The sequence below is a fragment of the Panthera onca genome, chromosome A1 (assembly GCF_046562875.1).
Source record: "Panthera onca isolate mPanOnc1 chromosome A1, mPanOnc1 haplotype 2, whole genome shotgun sequence".
Lineage (NCBI taxonomy): Eukaryota > Metazoa > Chordata > Mammalia > Carnivora > Felidae > Panthera > Panthera onca.
This window is the reverse complement of record NC_138339.1, coordinates 119,533,798-119,552,356: the sequence shown is the minus strand read 5'-3', so window position 1 is coordinate 119,552,356 and position 18,559 is coordinate 119,533,798. Positions and strand designations below refer to the sequence as shown.

Sequence of the window (18,559 nt, the reverse complement as noted above, 5' to 3'; positions counted from 1 at the left end):
ATGACTAAATCATGTAAAGCACACAGATCCACTCAATGAGAAATTAAAAATGGTCACATTTCAGAACCTTTTACAAAAAGCTATGTAAAGGAGTGACCTAAAAATGACATTGTCAGACTTATTCTTCTACATGGGCAAGGAAAAAAAAAAAGCGCATTTTCAGTGAAGTCTTCCCTTCTGATGTAGGAATAATCTGAAGCGTGGGTGTGACATGATACTTTTACCAGTATTCCCATTCTGCTGCTTGAGTAGTATAAATATGCTGAGGTAATAGAGAACCACAGAGCAATGCTGTTTTGAAAATTAAAACATATAAAAATAGTAGGACTTGTAGGACCATTTCTACCTAAAGAAAAGACTATCAAGTCATACAGCATTATCAAAGATCACAAACTGAAAACTGTAAGCAAATTTATCATGAAACTCTAAGGACCTTTGTTTGATTTATATTTACTTGGAGAAAAAAAATGAAATAACCATATTGCTTTGTCTACTTTTAAGATAATCAGAGTAACTCAAGTAAGTATATAAATTTACAAGTATCTTAAATGTTTCTGAGCACTTCATTTGTTTTCTCATTTTTAAAATTCTTTTTGTGCCACTAGTGTTAAAAAGCTATTTAAAACATCTTAATGCATAATCACTCTGCATGCTATCAGATTTAGTGGTAGTTTCAGAAATAAGCCAAATTTATATATGCAAGGTAAGCCTAATTAGTTAGGCTCACAAAAAATGTAATATCCGATTTTCAGAACCTAATGTGCTCAAGAAAGTATTTGTGCTTTTAAATTAGGAGAACAGCTCTGTATTTAATTAGGCCTCATTTGAGGACGTAATCATTTTAATTTATTTGCACAAACACAGGACACTGTGCTCCATCAGCAGACAGTGTTCTTCATTAACTAAAGTAGGGACTAAAGTGCACAAGGGTAGACGATGTATTCCTACCTGTGATGCAAGATCCTAACTACACACTGCTAGATTTCATTCTTCAGTTTATAGTCGCCATTCTGAGACATACACTGGTCAATATAAAACACTTTTAAGTAAGTACTCTGCCAATCCCTAGAAATCGATAATATTTAATGTTTTATTTTACCTATTTCCTGGTTATGAGTATTCAATTATTAAAGAACAAAGAAGCTTATTGAAATTCAAGTAATAGTAATGTATTAAAATCCAAACTTCAATAATTAGGATGGTGGTAGAGTTACAAATCAATTATGTCTTCACTGGTGGTGTAAAATATTAATAGCATAGATTGTACAGAGTGGTGAGAATAGGTTTTACTTAAGCTGTTTGAAAGTAACTACTGTATTCTTGACAAGCTAATGATATGATAGGTCATTCTTATCTACTATTCATAAAAGCACAGGATCCAAACAGGATCCAATTCTTCCTTAGGGCATTCACAACAAACTTTGATATCTTGTTATTTCCATTCCTTCCCCCAAATCCTAAATACATCCTAAAAAAAAAAAAGGAATCTCTTGTTAACTACTGTAACTCTTTGAAAAGGTACTTATGTTTTTGCCTAACTCTAAATGTTTATAAAATATATAAAATGCCCTGTGAGATATATATATATATAATATATATACATACACACAATTATATATACACATTATTGTTATATGTTATATATACATATATACACACACACACATTATTATTTATTTCTCTCACAGGGCAAGTTAAGAAAATTGTCTGAGTCATTACATCAGCTCTGCTCTATACGAAAACAGGCAGATCTCCAATGTGCTCCTGAATTCCCACAATTCTCCACAACTAGGTCACAGTACCCTATAGGAGAAGATTGTAATTTCTAGAGTTCTCCTTTTGCCCAAAGCTCTAAATTCTTCCATTTATATGGAAAAAAGTGTATAACTTCAGAAAGGAAAGTCTCCTTTTTTTTAAATAGGTAATGAATACTATAAAAATAATGCATAATTTGATCTTCAGAGACAACTGTCCTTACTTAGCTTTGGAGTATATTTGAGTTGAGCAATGCCCATTAAAGCTTACAAATAAACTTGGAAAATGTCAATGCACAGTACTTAAATTCTAACTGAAATCATGTCGTTAGATACATTTTAAAAAATTCTCTTTGACTGGATGCTTAGTACTTGAGGACATAATTAGCATTTTAAGATTTATAGAATTTTGCACCATCTTTATAACTGTGTCTGGAGGAAGAATGCCTCTTCCTACAAGCTTAGTTACATAGCTCTTGGAAGCACCCACTGGTAAACGTGGTAATGTAACATGGTATTAAAAGTCATAAAATATACATTTATACCATACATACAAGCAGTTCTCTGTCCTTGATATACATGCATGCATGCATAAGTAACACATAACACAGTAGCTCCAGTGAGTGAACTTGCAGATCCATTCATGGTAAATTTATTATCCAGGAACAATCACTAAGTGAGCTTGAAGTTATACTGAGTGTGTCTAGTATTTAAAGGTACATGTATATGGTTTTGGTATAAAATGGGCCCTACCTAAAAGCAAGCTAGATGCTCTTCTTGTAACTTAACTCAAGAAAGAGAAACCTACTACAATGCCAGAGAATAAAGTTATTACATACAACTTTTTGAAACATAGTTTTTCAGTTTTTAAAGTATGCATAAATATGGCTACATATATTGCATTTTAAAGAGAAATTTTAGAAGGGAAATTTTGGCTATACAGGACTCACCAGGTAGCAAGCAAACTCTAGAACTAACCTTTTACATTAAATACAATTCCACTATAAAGCTGTTTTGACAGGATAACCGTTATACATAAAATGGGTTTGCATGTAATCATTTTGGAGTTCTATAAGACAAGTAACAATAGTCTCTCAATATTGATTTAAATTAAAAAGTATTATCTTGGGGCTCGGAGAGGCAAAAAAATAAAACAATTTGATCCATTTGGGGAATCTGGCTGAAGATTAATGGTCTAAGTCTAAGCAATAGTAGGGAAATTTAATTCCCAAAGCATCCTCTACACTGATCATTGGGAAAAACTGGATATTCACAGAAGGCACTCATTATATCTACCTTAACAATATTAGTGTGTATTTATAAAATGAACTGAAAAAGACAAAACAAATACTATACACAGATTACAATAAAAAATATTCTAAAACACTTTGGTATGTTTGAAAACCCAGCCCAAAACAAATTAGTGAGAGTATTCCTCTAGGAAATTAAGTATTAATGAAGAAAAACATATTTATATGATTCCAGAGATCAGAAATCATGATCTTACAAGAAATGCGTTTTATTATCTTAACCTCCTTTTATGATTGAAAACTAACTTTTAAAAAGAACCATTGACATCAGTTTGGTGTTTGTTTTTATTTGGTCTGAAAGTCTCCTTTTTTGAAAAAGGCAACATTTTCCTTCCCATAAGGCATCTTTCTCACAACTGTAAATGAGCCTGTCCAAAAATCAGAGGCAGTTTTCTTCAGAAAAAGCCAATGCTGTATCAAAATACAAGATACAGCATTTTCTCATAGATTCTCTGGCAAGAGAACATGACATGAACCAAATAAATTTAATACAAGGAAATAATGTTGTAACTCAAAGTACATTGCTTTTCATTTAATCTCTTTTCTGATTCTATACTAAATGACTTCTATTCTTCAAGCTTAGAATAAATTATGAATACAAGTTAAAACCAGAACCTAATTAAAGAAAATGCGACACCAAAAACAGCAAAAGTCAACTCAACACAGTTAAAACTGGGAAAATTTTAATTACTAAGCATCAAATGCACTTTACATTGATAACTGCAGTACTGAAACTGTGACGTTTTAAATCTATTTCTCAAAAAAGGTTAGTGATTTTCTTTTTCCTAGGAAACATGGAGATACGACTATGAACATTAATGCGTTCAGTCTAGGTCACTATGGTTTAGTTCATGCTAACCTCAACAGGTGCTCACACTTCCTGTCTACAATCAAGTAGACTAGGAACTTGTTGTCTTGTTGAATTTTAGCAAAAACTCCATGAGATAATTTAAAGGAATGTCAAATTTATGCAGGGCAAACTCATAAAACTCTACATTGGGATCACTTTTTTGCTTCAAGTGCATCTAACTTGAGAATACAGGCAATTACAGGCAATTTTTCTTTCCCAATCCCTTGGAAAAACATTTCTGCAGTAAATCTTGTGTCTTCTTAACCAAGACTGGGTTGTTTTTAAGAAAAGATTATCAGCCCTGTGGTCAGTTTCCCACAGTTGATAAAAACCTATCAAAAACATCTTAATATAATTTGCAAGAAAAAAATCTGTTTTTCAAAGGCTGCAGAACAGGAAAGAAATAGCACTTCTTATTGGTATAAGCACAAACATTTAAAGCTAGTCATACTGCAAGTAAATCCAACATAGTATTCAAAAGTTCTATAAAAATGAACAAAAGATGTATGTTTACTTCCACTGCGCCAATAGTCAAACGTTAGATCTGCACGGGAGTTGCACTGTAGCAGTTCGCTGGTCCAATATAAGAGTTCAAAGTCCTTTTGGCTCAATGGTGTCCACATGCCAGATCAATTCAGTTCAAAAAACGGAAATTAGGGCAAAGACTCCATATAACAAAGCACAAGGATATGCTACTAGAAGTTGCTGTCCTTCCATGGCTAATGCAGAAATAAAAATTTTGGAAGCCGAAAAACTACACCAACCAATAATTCCAGCAGTGAGAATGATTCCTACCATTCCTCTGTAACCGAAAAGGAAAAACGGAAGGGGGGGGGGGGAGGCAGTAGATGAGATTAGATACCGTAAGAATATAATAATAACCCAATTCTAAAGAAAAGCACTTTAAATCCACATTGTACACATCTGAAGAAATGGTCAAGATTTTGTTTTCAAATGCTAAAATAAAGTACCTCACAGTGAATTCAATAATGCTGAATCATTCACATCCACATTCAAAAATCTCATTTATAATTACATTTTATGCCTGTCAGCACAGGAGCCAGGTTTCTCAATGTTGGCATCACTGACATTTGGGATGGATGCACTTTTGTTGTGAAGGGCTGTTCTGTACATTGTAAGGCTGGTCAGCAGAACCCCTGGCCTTTAACACTTTTGCATCCCCCAAAATTACTTCCAGACCCTGCCAAATGCCTCCTGAGAGCAAAACTGCTCTGGTTAGAAAATAGTGCATTCATAGAAAATCTCTTTTGTAAAATTCAAATATAAGTGTACCAATCTCAACAAATGAAGAGTCAAGGTTTCTACACTGAAAATCTGAAGCATTTTTACGCAAAGCAGAAACACTGTGAGGCCATCATCTTGCCAAATCTCTAGTATCGAAGAGCTGCTACACGCTCTTGTCCTAAACCGAGGGTAACAAAGCCCCATCACTGGTTGTGCCAGGCACTAGCCACAAGGAGGAGCCTGAACTGTTGATAAAGAAGCTGCATGCTGGCTGTGAGCAGAGAATTTATCAGCAGGAATTTACACCTTTCCTTCTCACTTTACCTAAAACGTTATTTAACAAATTACACACTTAAAGCTGCTTACATATACATCTGAGAACATGGTAGGCTACTAACAGCCTCTTGCCATAAAAAGAATGCTTCATTTTCACTTAAAAAGCTGCCAAGTAGACAGTATGTGTTTTATTATTCATTCACTTAACATATGCCCAACATCTTTAAGAAATTAGCTATAGTCTAAAAACTGTGAGATGGAAAGTATAATTTTCACAACCTGATCTTTTCATGCAATATTTGACTTAACAATCACTACTGTTCAGTGCCAAGTAAACACAAAAGTAGTGAAATTCTTTATCACAGATAAAAGCAGAGATGGAATTAAAAAAATTTAAATTTATTCTTAGTTTCAGTATTTATCACTGAAATTAATGGAGGATAGTCCTCATTCACAACAGGCACTATCTCAAGTTTGATGAATTAGTGATTTATCCTAAACTGATCGTGAGGGAAATCCTACTACAGAGAACTGGTCAATCAACCCCCAAATAAAGATCAGTACTTACTGCAAAGAAAATATCACCGCAAAACTGGAAAGTAGGATCATGGGAAGAAGACAATATCCAAGGACACTTGCCACACAACCAAATGAAACACCTGTCATACTCATTAAGTTTAGTAAACAGAACATTCCTAGACATCCAATTGCACTGATCCCATATACGTAGCCAAACTGGATTTTGCCAGCCTATGGGTAAAGAAAAGATTATGGGTTAAAAGGGAAAAAAATAAATTATTTTTGGCTTTATTTCACCTAAAAAAGTACATGTAGAAAATATTCAATTTGTGAGCATCAAAATCTGTACACGTATCTATTCTTTAAGCAGAGTAGTAAAACAACAATTGGCTATTATACCTTTCTCAGGAAGTCTGAAGTACCTACTTCCCAATATACATATATTTGGTTTTTCATTTTCCAGGTAGTATATGAACAATTCAGCAAATAAAGACACAAAATCATGCTACAATCACCTTTAAGCAGTAGACTTCTAAAAAGAAATCTGTCTGATTTGAAGCAAATAAACTATAGACCCAAGATGGAAAATCCTGCAGAATGTTTGGATAATAGCCAATATCCCTTGAAAGCAACAAATATCACCAAAAGGAGCTAACAGAAAGGAAGTCAGGATAAGCAGGACACCAGGGTTCTATGGGGAAGGGAGGAGAAAAGAAAAATGACGAACAAGCAAGAAAAATATAATGGAAGATGTATTTTTCTTTCATTATTTTTCCAAACCATTGGTGGAGTTATACAGTCTTTTGACAAACCAAAAAACAAAACAAAACTGAATTATGCTCTTGTAAAAGACATTACTGAACAGACTTAAGACAGTAATGTGTTAGGGGCACCTGGATGGCTCAGTCACTAAAGTGTGTGACTCTCAATCTCAGATCAGGTCATGATCTCACGGTTTGTGAGGTGGAGCCCCGGGCTGGGCTCTGCGCTGACAGTGCGGATCCTACTTGGGATTCTCTCTCTCCCCTATTACGTGCACTTGCATTCTCTTTCTCTCTCAAAATAAGTAAATAAACATAAAAAAGTATTTCCAAATATATTACATTTATTATCAACGGAGAAGTGATGAATGGGTATAATTTCAAGCAATTCAATACCATTCAAAACACATGAAAGATCTGATGTATAAACAGTCTCAAAAATGGCTCTTGGCCATTAAAGAATGTTGTTTAATCTCATACTGAGAGTTTAAACTAAAATCTTACCAGTAACAATGTGGCTCCAAAGGCAAGGCAAAAAACCATGGGTCCTGCCAAATCAGTCTCATTCATGATGCTGCCATCTGCTACTTTTAATGGATGTAACACTGTTAGTGTTTTTTGCCAGATGTGGTCAAAATTGATACCTAATTCTAAAGGAAGAGAAAATAAGAAAGTCAATTAGGATTTGTTGATATATCTTTAGTTTACCAGAATCTATGTTGGAACAGGAGACAGAATGAAACACTCAGCAATATGAGACATTATTGTGGGGAGTCCTCAATACCAGTCTTCCCTGACTGTGGTGTTTACTCCACAAAAGTCTTATTTCTGCTTTGGTGATGGAAAAAGTGTTTGGATGTGACAAAACAAGACATTCTCAGCTACGACTGCGTAAAAAGGATATATGGACAGGGTTCGGAGTAAGGGGTTCTTCACCTGGGGCTTCAGCAATACCTGGAGATGCTATGAAATTGTATATAAAACTATGTTTCTATGCACAGGTGTGCATTTTTCTGAGAAGAGTATTTGTTTGATTCATAGCTTTCGTTAGACTTTCAAAGGGTATCCGACACCCCCCACCCCCCCAGCCCAAAATGTTCAGAAGTACTGCTTTATGGGTTTTGGAACAGAATTTGAAAATCACCGTATTTTTCAATGATGTTACTAGTTTTGCCAACTTCTTCCATATAGAATAATCACTACCATGCTATTTCCTTCCATTTCTTCCACTGACAGAATTGAATCAATAATGTGAAGTAAAAGTCAATGTTCACATATTGACCTAATAATCACTTTATAAAGATCTATTAAAAATCTGGTCCCTTATGGCTCAGTGTGGTTTCATACACACTCTGTTCAAAATGGGTTACTTAGTAGAAAACATTTTTTCTGTAACATTATTCTCTCAAAGGAAGGGATAACTTCTCCCAACTCTGATTTATTTTCACTAACCAGCTGGACACTACAGAGTACTCTGCAACGAATCCTACCTTCTAATAAAGGTGGCTCATCCTCAAAGTTGTTTCCATAGAACGGCTGAGGTGTTGTTGGAGTATATGCCTGAGTTGGCTGGAAAATCTGCCCGGTGTATGGCTGTTGTGGCTGCATCATGTCTGGAGGGACAAATCGGCCTTGCTGCGAATAGTCATAGCCAGCATACTGCCTGTAAATCAGAGTTCCATTTCTGAGAATTACGTCAACAGTGGATATCCCTGAGAGCGAGAGAGTCACAGTCACACAACTCCTAGGATAGCTACTTGGCCAGTTTTCGCAAATGGTGTTGAAATGATTACTAGGATCAATATGATTATCTCCAATGGTAAGTTGTCAGTGTTTTTCAGAGAATCTACTTGATGATGCCAACACTCACTTCTACAGCGCTTAAGAATTTTATAAACTATGAAACTTTTAAAGATTAGGTGGTCAAAAAATGAAAACTTAGAAATCTTATCTATTTCTCCCCCTCTAGTAGTATATATAATATAAAGATAGCTGAGGAATAAAATTTATACCTAAGACTATGGATGAAAACTGAACATGATAGACTTTGTACTACAAGTTATGTAATTTCCCACTGTGGTTTGAATCTCCATTGAATGTTCAATCATTCTTTACTCTCTGTAGTATGTTATTTTTTTCCAAATGTGTAAATCTCTTTAAGAACAACCATCAATTTCAAACACAGAGTGGAAAAATTCAAGCCTCTTTCTCGAAAGCTTTCTGAATATAACAAAACATTATTAGTATTACCTTGCATTTTAATAGCACTTAAAATTTTTCAAAGTAGGTATACGCTTACTGTCTCATTTGATATGTGCTGTAGTAAAATCCCGCACTGTAGAAAAAGAGGCTTTACCATGGCTATTTTAGTGATGAGAAAAAACCAAAAAAACAACAGTGAACAGAAGGACATTGAAGCAGTATCTTTAAAAACTTGTTTTACCATGTTCTGGGGAAAAATATGACTTACCCATCAATGGGACTAATCTAAATACACAGTAAGAAATACAGAAGTAAAATAATTATTTTAAAAAGAACTGAGAAAGCTTAAAGATCCTTTAATTACCTTTTAAAATTTTATAGTTTCCTTTTGATAAATATAAGACTAATGACTGCCATGAATATTACTTGAGATTTTAAAATTAAATCTTAAATTAACTGAACATCTTGATTAAAAGCAAATCTGAAGCGCCTGGTTGGCTCACTAAGTTAAGAGTCTGACTCTTGATTTTGGCTCAGGTCATGATCTCATGGTTTGTGAGACTGAGCCCCACAACTGGCTCTGCTCTGAGAGAGCAGAGCCTGCTTGGGATTCTCTCTTCCCCTCTCTTTTTCTCTCTCTGAATAAATAAGTAAGCATTTAAAAAATAAAATAAAAGCAAATCCAAATAATGGGAAAATTTCAAATATACATAACCCTCTGGAGAGTCCAATGGGACTCTCATGATTTATTTACCACTCTAGTCCAATCCAAGCTTAAAAAAAAACGTTATTTAGTTTTCTGGCTATATAGTAATATAGAATTTGATGAAGCATTTTTTTTAATTTTTAATTTTTATTTATTTTGAGGAAGAGGGAAAGAGAGAGAGAGCGCACATATAAGCAGGGGAGGGACAGAAGGAGAGGGAGAAAGAGAATTCCAAGCAAGCTCTGTGCTGTCAGTGCAGAGTCCAACACAGGGCTCGAACTCACAAACTGTGAGATCATGACTTGAGCTGAAATCAAGAGTTGGATGCTTAACTGACTGAGCCACCCAGGTGTCCCAAAGCATTATTTTAACAGCAAACGATAAAAAACAAAATAAACAGTTATGAGTAAATATCCTGTAATATGGCATAAATTACTATGCACTTGTTAAAAAAAAATGAGGTACTTCTATGTGAACTAATAAGGAATGATAATCAAAAAATACTTAGTGGGCAGAAACAAAAAAGACCCAATGTTCAGAATAGTATATGCCATATGCACCCACTCTGATTGTACTTTTTAGAATACATCTGTATCTATATATTTGAATATGTGTATTTTATACACATATACATACATTACGTATAATTACATAGGCTTAAGTATAATGTAACATTTAATATAATACACATAATTATACAGGTAAAGGGACTTGGAAGCAAGGGGAAGTGGAAGACTTAATTTTCACATTAAAAACTTCTGCATCTTTAAAACTGTTGTACATTTATTATTTATCAAAATTCATTCTAAAATATGTTACAGATAACATATAGGTACGGATTAGCTACTGAAAATTTACAGAAATACAAGTCACCTAACTGAATGTTACTTTGTAAAGCACAGTTTTAAGTGTTTAATGTGCATTATATCATATTACGCCACTATAACTTTAGGAGGTTGCTTTTAACATCCTTCCCATTATAAAGATGTATAAACTAATATTTAGGTTAAAATGATTTGCCTATGGTGGTGCCAAGATTCAAAACTAGACTTTTTGACTCCGGGGACCAACTTTTAACAATGATAATAATAATCACCCCCAAATCCTAATTTATGGAGATAGCTATAATATCTTTTTTTCCCATATATGTCTTTTTCCATTTTAGTATGAAATATGTTGATTTCTACTTACTTAAACACACACACACATATCCTACAGGATTAGCAGGTTGAACTGAACTAGGGGAAGAATTCACATTTTCTGATTTAGTACAATATGCTATTATGTTGATCTCTGTTAGAATGTATCATAAATCTAAAACTGGGTTTATGAAACAGCTAGAAAAGCTCCATATGGAGGCTGATACAATCTGCATCAACAGAATGTATTTTATTCTCTCTCTCACAGAAAGACACACACAGAGACAGACAGAAAGAGAGAGAGAATATGAATGTGTATGCAATTAAAAAAAAAAAAATGGTACAGACCAGTGGTTCTCAAACTCTTTGTTCTTAGGATCCCCTTTCACTTTCAAAATTTATTACTGGGAAACTCAAATATTTTTTATTCCTGTGGGATGTATCTGTCAATATTTATCATATTAGAATTTAAAACTGAGAAATTTTTAAAATATTTAATGGGGCATTTGGGTAGCTCAGTTGGTTAAGCGTCTGACTTTGGCTCAGGTCATGATCTCATGGCTTGTGGGTTCAAGCCCCATGTCGGGGTCTGGGCTGACAGCTTGGAGCCTGAAGCCTGCTTTGGATTCTGTGTCTCCCTCTCTCTCTGCCCCTACCTTGCTTGCACTCTGTCTCTGTCTCGCTCTCAAAAATATATAAACATTAAAAAAAATTAAATATTAGTTCATTTAAAGTAACAATAAACTTTTCGTATATTAGCATAAAATTTTTATGAAAGAATTTCTTTAAAAAATTACTGAGAAAAGTGGCACTGTATCATATTTTTGACAATCTTGGTCCTGTCTGGTTTAACAGAAGACAGCTAAAAATTCTTGTATCTGCTTCTGTTGTCAGTTTGTGGTAATATATTGTCTTAGTCGAAGTATCTGAAGAAAATCTAGTGAGGCAGACAAGTAGCTGGAAAATTATTTAACAACTTTTTCAGATTATCATGGATATTCTTTTCATTCTGCATCAAAATTCAAAGCAAGATGGTAGTTTTTTAAACTTAATTTGCAACAGAGAAGATGGAACTACTAATAAACATCTTTCTTAAGTTTATTTGAGAGAGAGACAAAGAGTGTGTGCATACACACACACATGCAAGCAGAGGAGGGGCAGAGAGAGAAACCCAAGCAGGCTCCACACTGTCAGCAGGGCCCAAGGTGGGGCCTGAACTCACAAACCATGAGATCATGACCTGAGCCAAAATCGAGAGTCAGATGCCCATGGCACAAAAACAGACACATAGACCAATGGAATAGAATAGAAACCCCAGAACTAGACCCACAAACGTATGGCCAACTCATCTTTGACAAAGCAGGAAAGAACATCCAATGGAAAAAAGACAGTCTCTTTAACAAATGGTGCTGGGAGAACTGGACAGCAACATGCAGAAGGTTGAAACTAGACCACTTTCTCACACCATTCACAAAAATAAACTCAAAATGGATCAAGGACCTGAATGTGAGACAGGAAACCATCAAAACCTTAGAGGAGAAAGCAGGAAAAGACCTCTCTGACCTCAGCCGTAGCAATCTCTTACTCGACACATCCCCAAAGGCAAGGGAATTAAAAGCAAAAGTGAATTACTGGGACCTTATGAAGATAAAAAGCTTCTGCACAGCAAAGGAAACAACCAACAAAACTAAAAGGCAACCAACGGAATGGGAAAAGATATTTGCAAATGACATATCGGACAAAGGGCTAGTATCCAAAATCTACAAAGAGCTCACCAAACTCCACACCCGAAAAACAAATAACCCAGTGAAGAAATGGGCAGAAAACATGAATAGACACTTCTCTAAAGAAGACATCCGGATGGCCAACAGGCACATGAAAAGATGTTCAATGTCGCTCCTCATCAGGGAAATACAAATCAAAACCACACTCAGATATCACCTCACACCAGTCAGAGTGGCCAAAATGAACAAATCAGGAGACTATAGATGCTGGAGAGGATGTGGAGAAACGGGAACCCTCTTGCGCTGTTGGTGGGAATGCAAATTGGTGCAGCCACTCTGGAAAGCAGTGTGGAGGTTCCTCAGAAAATTAAAAATAGACCTACCCTATGACCCAGAAATAGCACTGCTGGGAATTTATCCAAGGGATACAGGAGTACTGATGCATAGGGGCACTTGTACCCCAATGTTTATAGCGGCACTCTCAACAATAGCCAAATTATGGAAAGAGCCTAAATGTCCATCAACTGATGAATGGATAAAGAAATTGTGGTTTATACACACAATGGAGTACTACGTGGCAATGAGAAAAAATGAAATATGGCCCTTTGTAGCAACGTGGATGGAACTGGAGAGTGTGATGCTAAGTGAAATAAGCCATACAGAGAAAGACAGATACCATATGGTTTCACTCTTATGTGGATCCTGAGAAACTTAATAGAAACCCATGGGGGAGGGGAAGGAAAAAAAAAAAAAAGAGGTTAGAGTGGGAGAGAGCCAAAGCATAAGAGACTGTTAAAAACTGAGAACAAACTGAGGGTTGATGGGGGGTGGGAGGGAGGGGAGGGTGGGTGATGGGTATTGAGGAGGGCACCTTTTGGGATGAGCACTGGGTGTTGTATGGAAACCAATTTGACAGTAAATTTCATATATTAAAAAATAAAAAGAGTCAGATGCCCAACCAACTGAACCACCCAGGTGCTCCACTGATAAACTTTTTATACTGTTTCACAGAATACAGTAATGTGCTTTGCACTTTGAACGGATCCTTTCTTTACTCATTTTTGATTCCGTAACCTTCACTGGTGATTTAGAAAATATTAGTATGAGTTATACCTATCTCCCAAATATTAACATATTTAATATAAAGACATATATATGAAGGGTAAGTATAAGAAAATCACATTTGTTAATATGACCAATGATTTAATCAGAAAAATGGTTATTACTAGGAAGCTGACAGTTATGGACAGTTTTCCCAAATCCTCATTTTTACCTGAAAACTTGAATTTAACCACTGGCTACACATACTGTCAGTTTTTTTTCTTGAAGTAAGGGGCTCAACTATTTCATCTTCAAGAAAACATGTGCCCAGTACTGAAGTCTAACCATAGTTTGTCAGATGTTCTTTCCAATAGAAATGGTTTTCAAAAAAAAGCAGCTACTTCAGCCTGCGATTCAGAATGCACAGGGTCTTTTCCTAACCACTGCTCTCCAGTACACACCAGAAGTGCTTTAGGACCTTTTCCCATTTCGTCATGCAGCACAGTGCCACTCTGTGTGCACTGAAGGGTCAGGATTTAATAACACGGTAATTTTTACTGCTTCATCAAGGGCATCCGTATATAAAAGTGGTTCCCCCTTACACCCCAGCAAATGTGTGGCGATGAAGAATATAATGATTACTGGAACGATTTGATGCCCTTGTCTTGATTCACATTCAGGTACTAGCAATTTTATCAACCGCTGTTTTTAAAACATGAGTACAAATGTCAACACACCTAAAAAGGTATATAATGTCTTAGTACTGTTATAAAAATAGTCTTGTCCTTACAGACTCCTTGAAAGGTCTCAACAACCCTCTAGGGTCTGAAGGCCACACTTTAGAATGGTGATGTAAGACTCATAAATGTCATGTAACGAAGAGAAATAGTCCCCAAGAAAACGACTGCTTCAAAAGTGGTGTCTTCATTCCTTCTTTAAGATGCAAGAAAGACAACGCCATGGAATTTTACAGTTTTCCTTTTCTGGTAGGACCTGGTTGGGAAAAATTCCTGACTTGCTCCTGCTGGTTTTAAACTAGAACACAGTATGGTAAATACGATCTGTACTGACTAAATCAACACTGTATTCCATAAAGATATTTACCAGTTAAGTCAAAAATGAAAAAATACTAGCTTTAAATACTTTAAAAATATGTAATTGGTATTTTACAGGCATATCTAACACACAATGTGGGACCTGTCCAATATGACAGTCATAAAGCTCAATAGATTAAGATCAAAGGGCCTTTCACTTGTTGCTGTTGTTGTCGTTATATGAACATATAAATGATACTTATAAACGAAACCCAATTGTGACTGCTAATACATTAAGCTTTCTGTTTTCCTAGGCTTCATCTATAAACTCCTATTTGTTAATTGCAATAGTGGGTATGCAAGTACCTGGAATAAAACTTCATTACACTGAAACAATGCTTACTGGTACACGATTTGATTGTAATGGAATTGAGAATAGTTAGCAACAGAATATGTAAACCACCTCCCTGCAGAAAACTGAAAGGAGAAGATGTTAACTGGGATGCAAAGATAAGCCACACCTTTAAGTGATGCAAACACGCACAGGGCAGGAAAGAAAGGCAGAGATAAATACCCCTAGGAGGCTGTAATCCAAATGTCACAGTTCTGTTGAATGCAAACACCATTTAGCTAAAAACAGGCCCACATACAGAGGCAGGTTTTCCAAAGCCCTGTGGCTGCACTCTGACCAATCTTGCATTGATTTTCCCTCTTGTACACTGATTAAAAAACAAAACAAAACAACAAAACACGTTTTTAAGTAAATAAAGGAATGGGTATTTCTCAACATGATGTTTCCAATTCTGCTCATTGAAGGAGTCCTGGACCACCCAAACAAGGTTAATCCACCCTGGTATACTTAATGCCTGATGACATTACTTTCAAAGTTCTAAGAAGCTAAGAATATGATGTCCTAGAGATTGGTAGAATGCCTCAGCTAATGTATTTGTTTTGTTTTGTTTTTTTTTCAGCTAATGTATTTCTACCACTAACACCAAAGCCTATTTAAAAAGCAGGGTGTTTTGTTCTGTTTTGTTCTTAAAAGTTCAGGGCTGAAAGGTTTTGAGATCCCTCTTCCGTCTGCAACTGGCAACTTGTGTGTACTGAGCACAAGGTTTTGGTAAGAAGAGTAATAAAAATGATTATCACTTGATATATAAAATCACCTGATGATTCACAACAGGCAGCTTACACTGCTAAACAGTGTCACTAAGCACTCTGAGTTAACAGTGACAAGGTCTGAAATCTGGACTCATTTAACTTCTAAACTAGCCATCACAAGATTTTAAAATTTTAACTGGTTCTGTGGACTAAATAGCCTAGGTATCCTCTAGGTCCTTCAAGCTCCTACCCATATCTTAAATGATGTAGAAATACTATTAAGAGGAAACAGTTCTTTAACAATCAACTTTTGCACTCAGGCCCACCCAAAGATTTTGCAGAAGGCACCAAACTCTAACTAGGGCAATCCCTTCACACCAAAACCAATGTCATAGATCTTTCCAGAGGAAGGAAGATTATGAAAAATCACCTTCCTGACAAGGGAATGTTGCCACATTCAGTTTTAGGCAATACCAAACATTCAGGATACATGCTTTCACTTTAATCTTGACTAAATAAATGGTCAAAATTGACAAGTTACTTGCTATAGGGTCCTCCACTTCCTCCATAATCATAGGACTGCTGTGAATGGTCATCGATGCTGTAACTTGTCTGGTAGAAATCCGTGTTTAAGTTATCAAAGCCTGACATTGCAAATGATCTGCAAGAGAAGAAGAATGGCAAATACTGTTTATACCCAAGGTCCTACTGAATTCGTTTCGATACTAGGCAAAAAGCCTCAGAAGGCAGTAAATTATTTCTTCTGGAATTTGAGGCACCAGCATTTGGACGATAGATCTGGGTGGCAGTTACAAAGGAAACGTCTAATCTCGAAATCACGAGCTGGGAAGACACCTCCATTACAAGGAGCCAGTATGCCCAGGCTCCTTATCATCAAATTGTTATTACAACTGTCATTACAACTAGGGGAAGGGTCGTGGGAGAACTGGTTCCTTGGAAGTCTAAAAACAATAAAGACGATTCCTCACCTCGGGGGAAGGGCTTTGCCGCTGACAATGCGACTGCCTCTTTGCAAAATAAGGCCTGAGCCTGCCGCGACGGTGCAGACTCCTAGAAAGCCACGCTTGAGGTATAGGGGACGCGTCAAAGCAAGGACCTGAAAGGGAGCGAGGGTCTGAGCGAAAGGACCGGAACGCTGCGCCGAAAGGCGGCAACAAGCCGCGCTGCACTAGACTGCGGAGAAGCCGAACAGTGTGCCACAAGCTGAAACACTCACCAAACGGAGAAGCGGCGGCAGCGGCTCCGGCAAACCCCCAAAACCCCCAAACACCGCTTAGGGCCCTGAACTGGCTGCGTTGCTACGTGTCACAGGGCCAAAGAACCGCTTCCGGGGCACGCCCGCTCGCGCAGGCGTGTTGATAGACTTTGCGCCTCTCTTGGGTCGGATGTCCCGGCCCTTGGGCGGGCCGGGGAAGGGGAAACCTGATGCGGAGCATGCGCAGTGTCGATTGATCAGTCTATTTGCGGGCCAACGAGAAGGGAAATACTTCCCGAAGCCTGGTTACCGACAGAGGCAGAAAGGCGCAAGCGCAGAAATTTGTTAGTTACTGTCTGGAGGAAGAATTCCTCAATAGACCGGAGACCTGGAGGGGGGTTTGCAAATACTGTTAATAAGCGGACGGAGCCGGTCTCCTGTCCACAAACCACAGAACGCCGGTCTCTGTGGACTTAGTGTAATTCAGACAGTGTTACAGAGTTTAGGTGTATTATTTAATCCTTACACCCTAATGAGATGATCACGCTATTACTCTCCTTTTGTAAGTGAGGCTGTCAAATGTTCATTTAGTAACATTGAATGCAGTGTTGCATGACATCTCTCCTAGTTGTGCTGTTGGAGATACTATGATGAATGCAAGCTAAATGGTACTGCTCACCTGGGATTGGTTGGGGTGGGGTTAACACATAAATATATGTAAAATGGTTACTAATATTGTTAAATCCTCTATAATTTTTTGAAAGAGTGTAATATTCATCTGGGACGGAAAATCTGGAAAGGTACTTTGAGAAGGGAATGATCAAAAGGAGTTAAAGAAAAGTGAAAAGGGGAACAGAAGGGCATGGATATTTCAGGCAGTAAAAATAGTGTGTGCAAGGCTTAGGGTTAAGGAAAACATGGTGTGAGGAAAGGTGTAACCTTTGCACTATTAACATTTTAATCTAAATGATTCTCGTGGGGCAGAGGGGGACAGGGGATGCTGCCTTGTGCACTGTAGAATGTTTGGCAACATCCCTGAACTTTATCAGCTATATGCAAATAGTACGACTCCCATCCCCACTGCCACCTTGTGACAACTAAAAATGTCTCTTGGATAACATCAGAGTTTGGAAATCACTGGTCTAAATGAACCCAGGATGATTAGACAAATGAGGAAAGCCACATAGAAGTTGAGACTGGAGCTAAAGGCCAGGATCAGGGATAGAGTGTCTTGTGGGATTCTGGTACTGGTTCTAAAAGAAAAGGGGAACCACTGAAGGTTATGAACTGAAGAGTGGCATAATTTGATTCTTTTATTTTGATTGCTCTGGCTTCTGTGTGAAATCACTTTCTGTAAGTAAAGGAATTCTAACTCCAAATGCCATGGTGTTAACCAATGAGCAGAACTGTCTTCAGAGCTTATAGCATTAAAATTTATACCACAAGCCCTTACATTATATGCTGGCCCCCAAATCCCATGGTCTTTACAAAGGAAACCAGGCCTTTTCTCTGGGACCAGTTTCCAAAGGAATAATAAAATTTCAGTAGTTAAAAGGTTTTTTTTTTTTTCAATATACAAACTATATTGAAACAAATAAAAACAAACAAAAAAACCTCCACACACCCCTCCAAAGGAAAGAGTTATAGGAAAAGGACAAAACTGAAAAACCAAAGAATGTAC

General features: G+C 36.7%; 1 protein-coding gene across 2 annotated transcripts; it reads right to left on the bottom strand.

Moving 5' to 3' along the window:
- Positions 1 to 2,378: 2,378 nt before the first annotated feature.
- YIPF5 (Yip1 domain family member 5) lies at positions 2,379 to 17,028 on the bottom strand. Of its 2 annotated transcripts, none has more exons than XM_060635841.2 (6): positions 16,900 to 17,028; positions 16,204 to 16,323; positions 8,206 to 8,378; positions 7,220 to 7,365; positions 6,004 to 6,185; positions 2,379 to 4,716 (listed from the first exon to the last, which is right to left on the bottom strand). In XM_060635841.2, exons 2-6 carry the CDS (start codon positions 16,311 to 16,313, stop codon positions 4,554 to 4,556), a joined length of 774 nt encoding a protein of 257 aa, XP_060491824.1. In that variant the 5' UTR covers positions 16,314 to 16,323; positions 16,900 to 17,028; the 3' UTR covers positions 2,379 to 4,553. The 2 variants fall into 2 exon arrangements, with proteins under 2 accessions (XP_060491824.1, XP_081646371.1); XM_081790245.1 differs by lacking the exon at positions 16,900 to 17,028 and adding an exon at positions 16,652 to 16,842.
- Between the last annotated feature and the right edge of the window lie 1,531 nt (positions 17,029 to 18,559).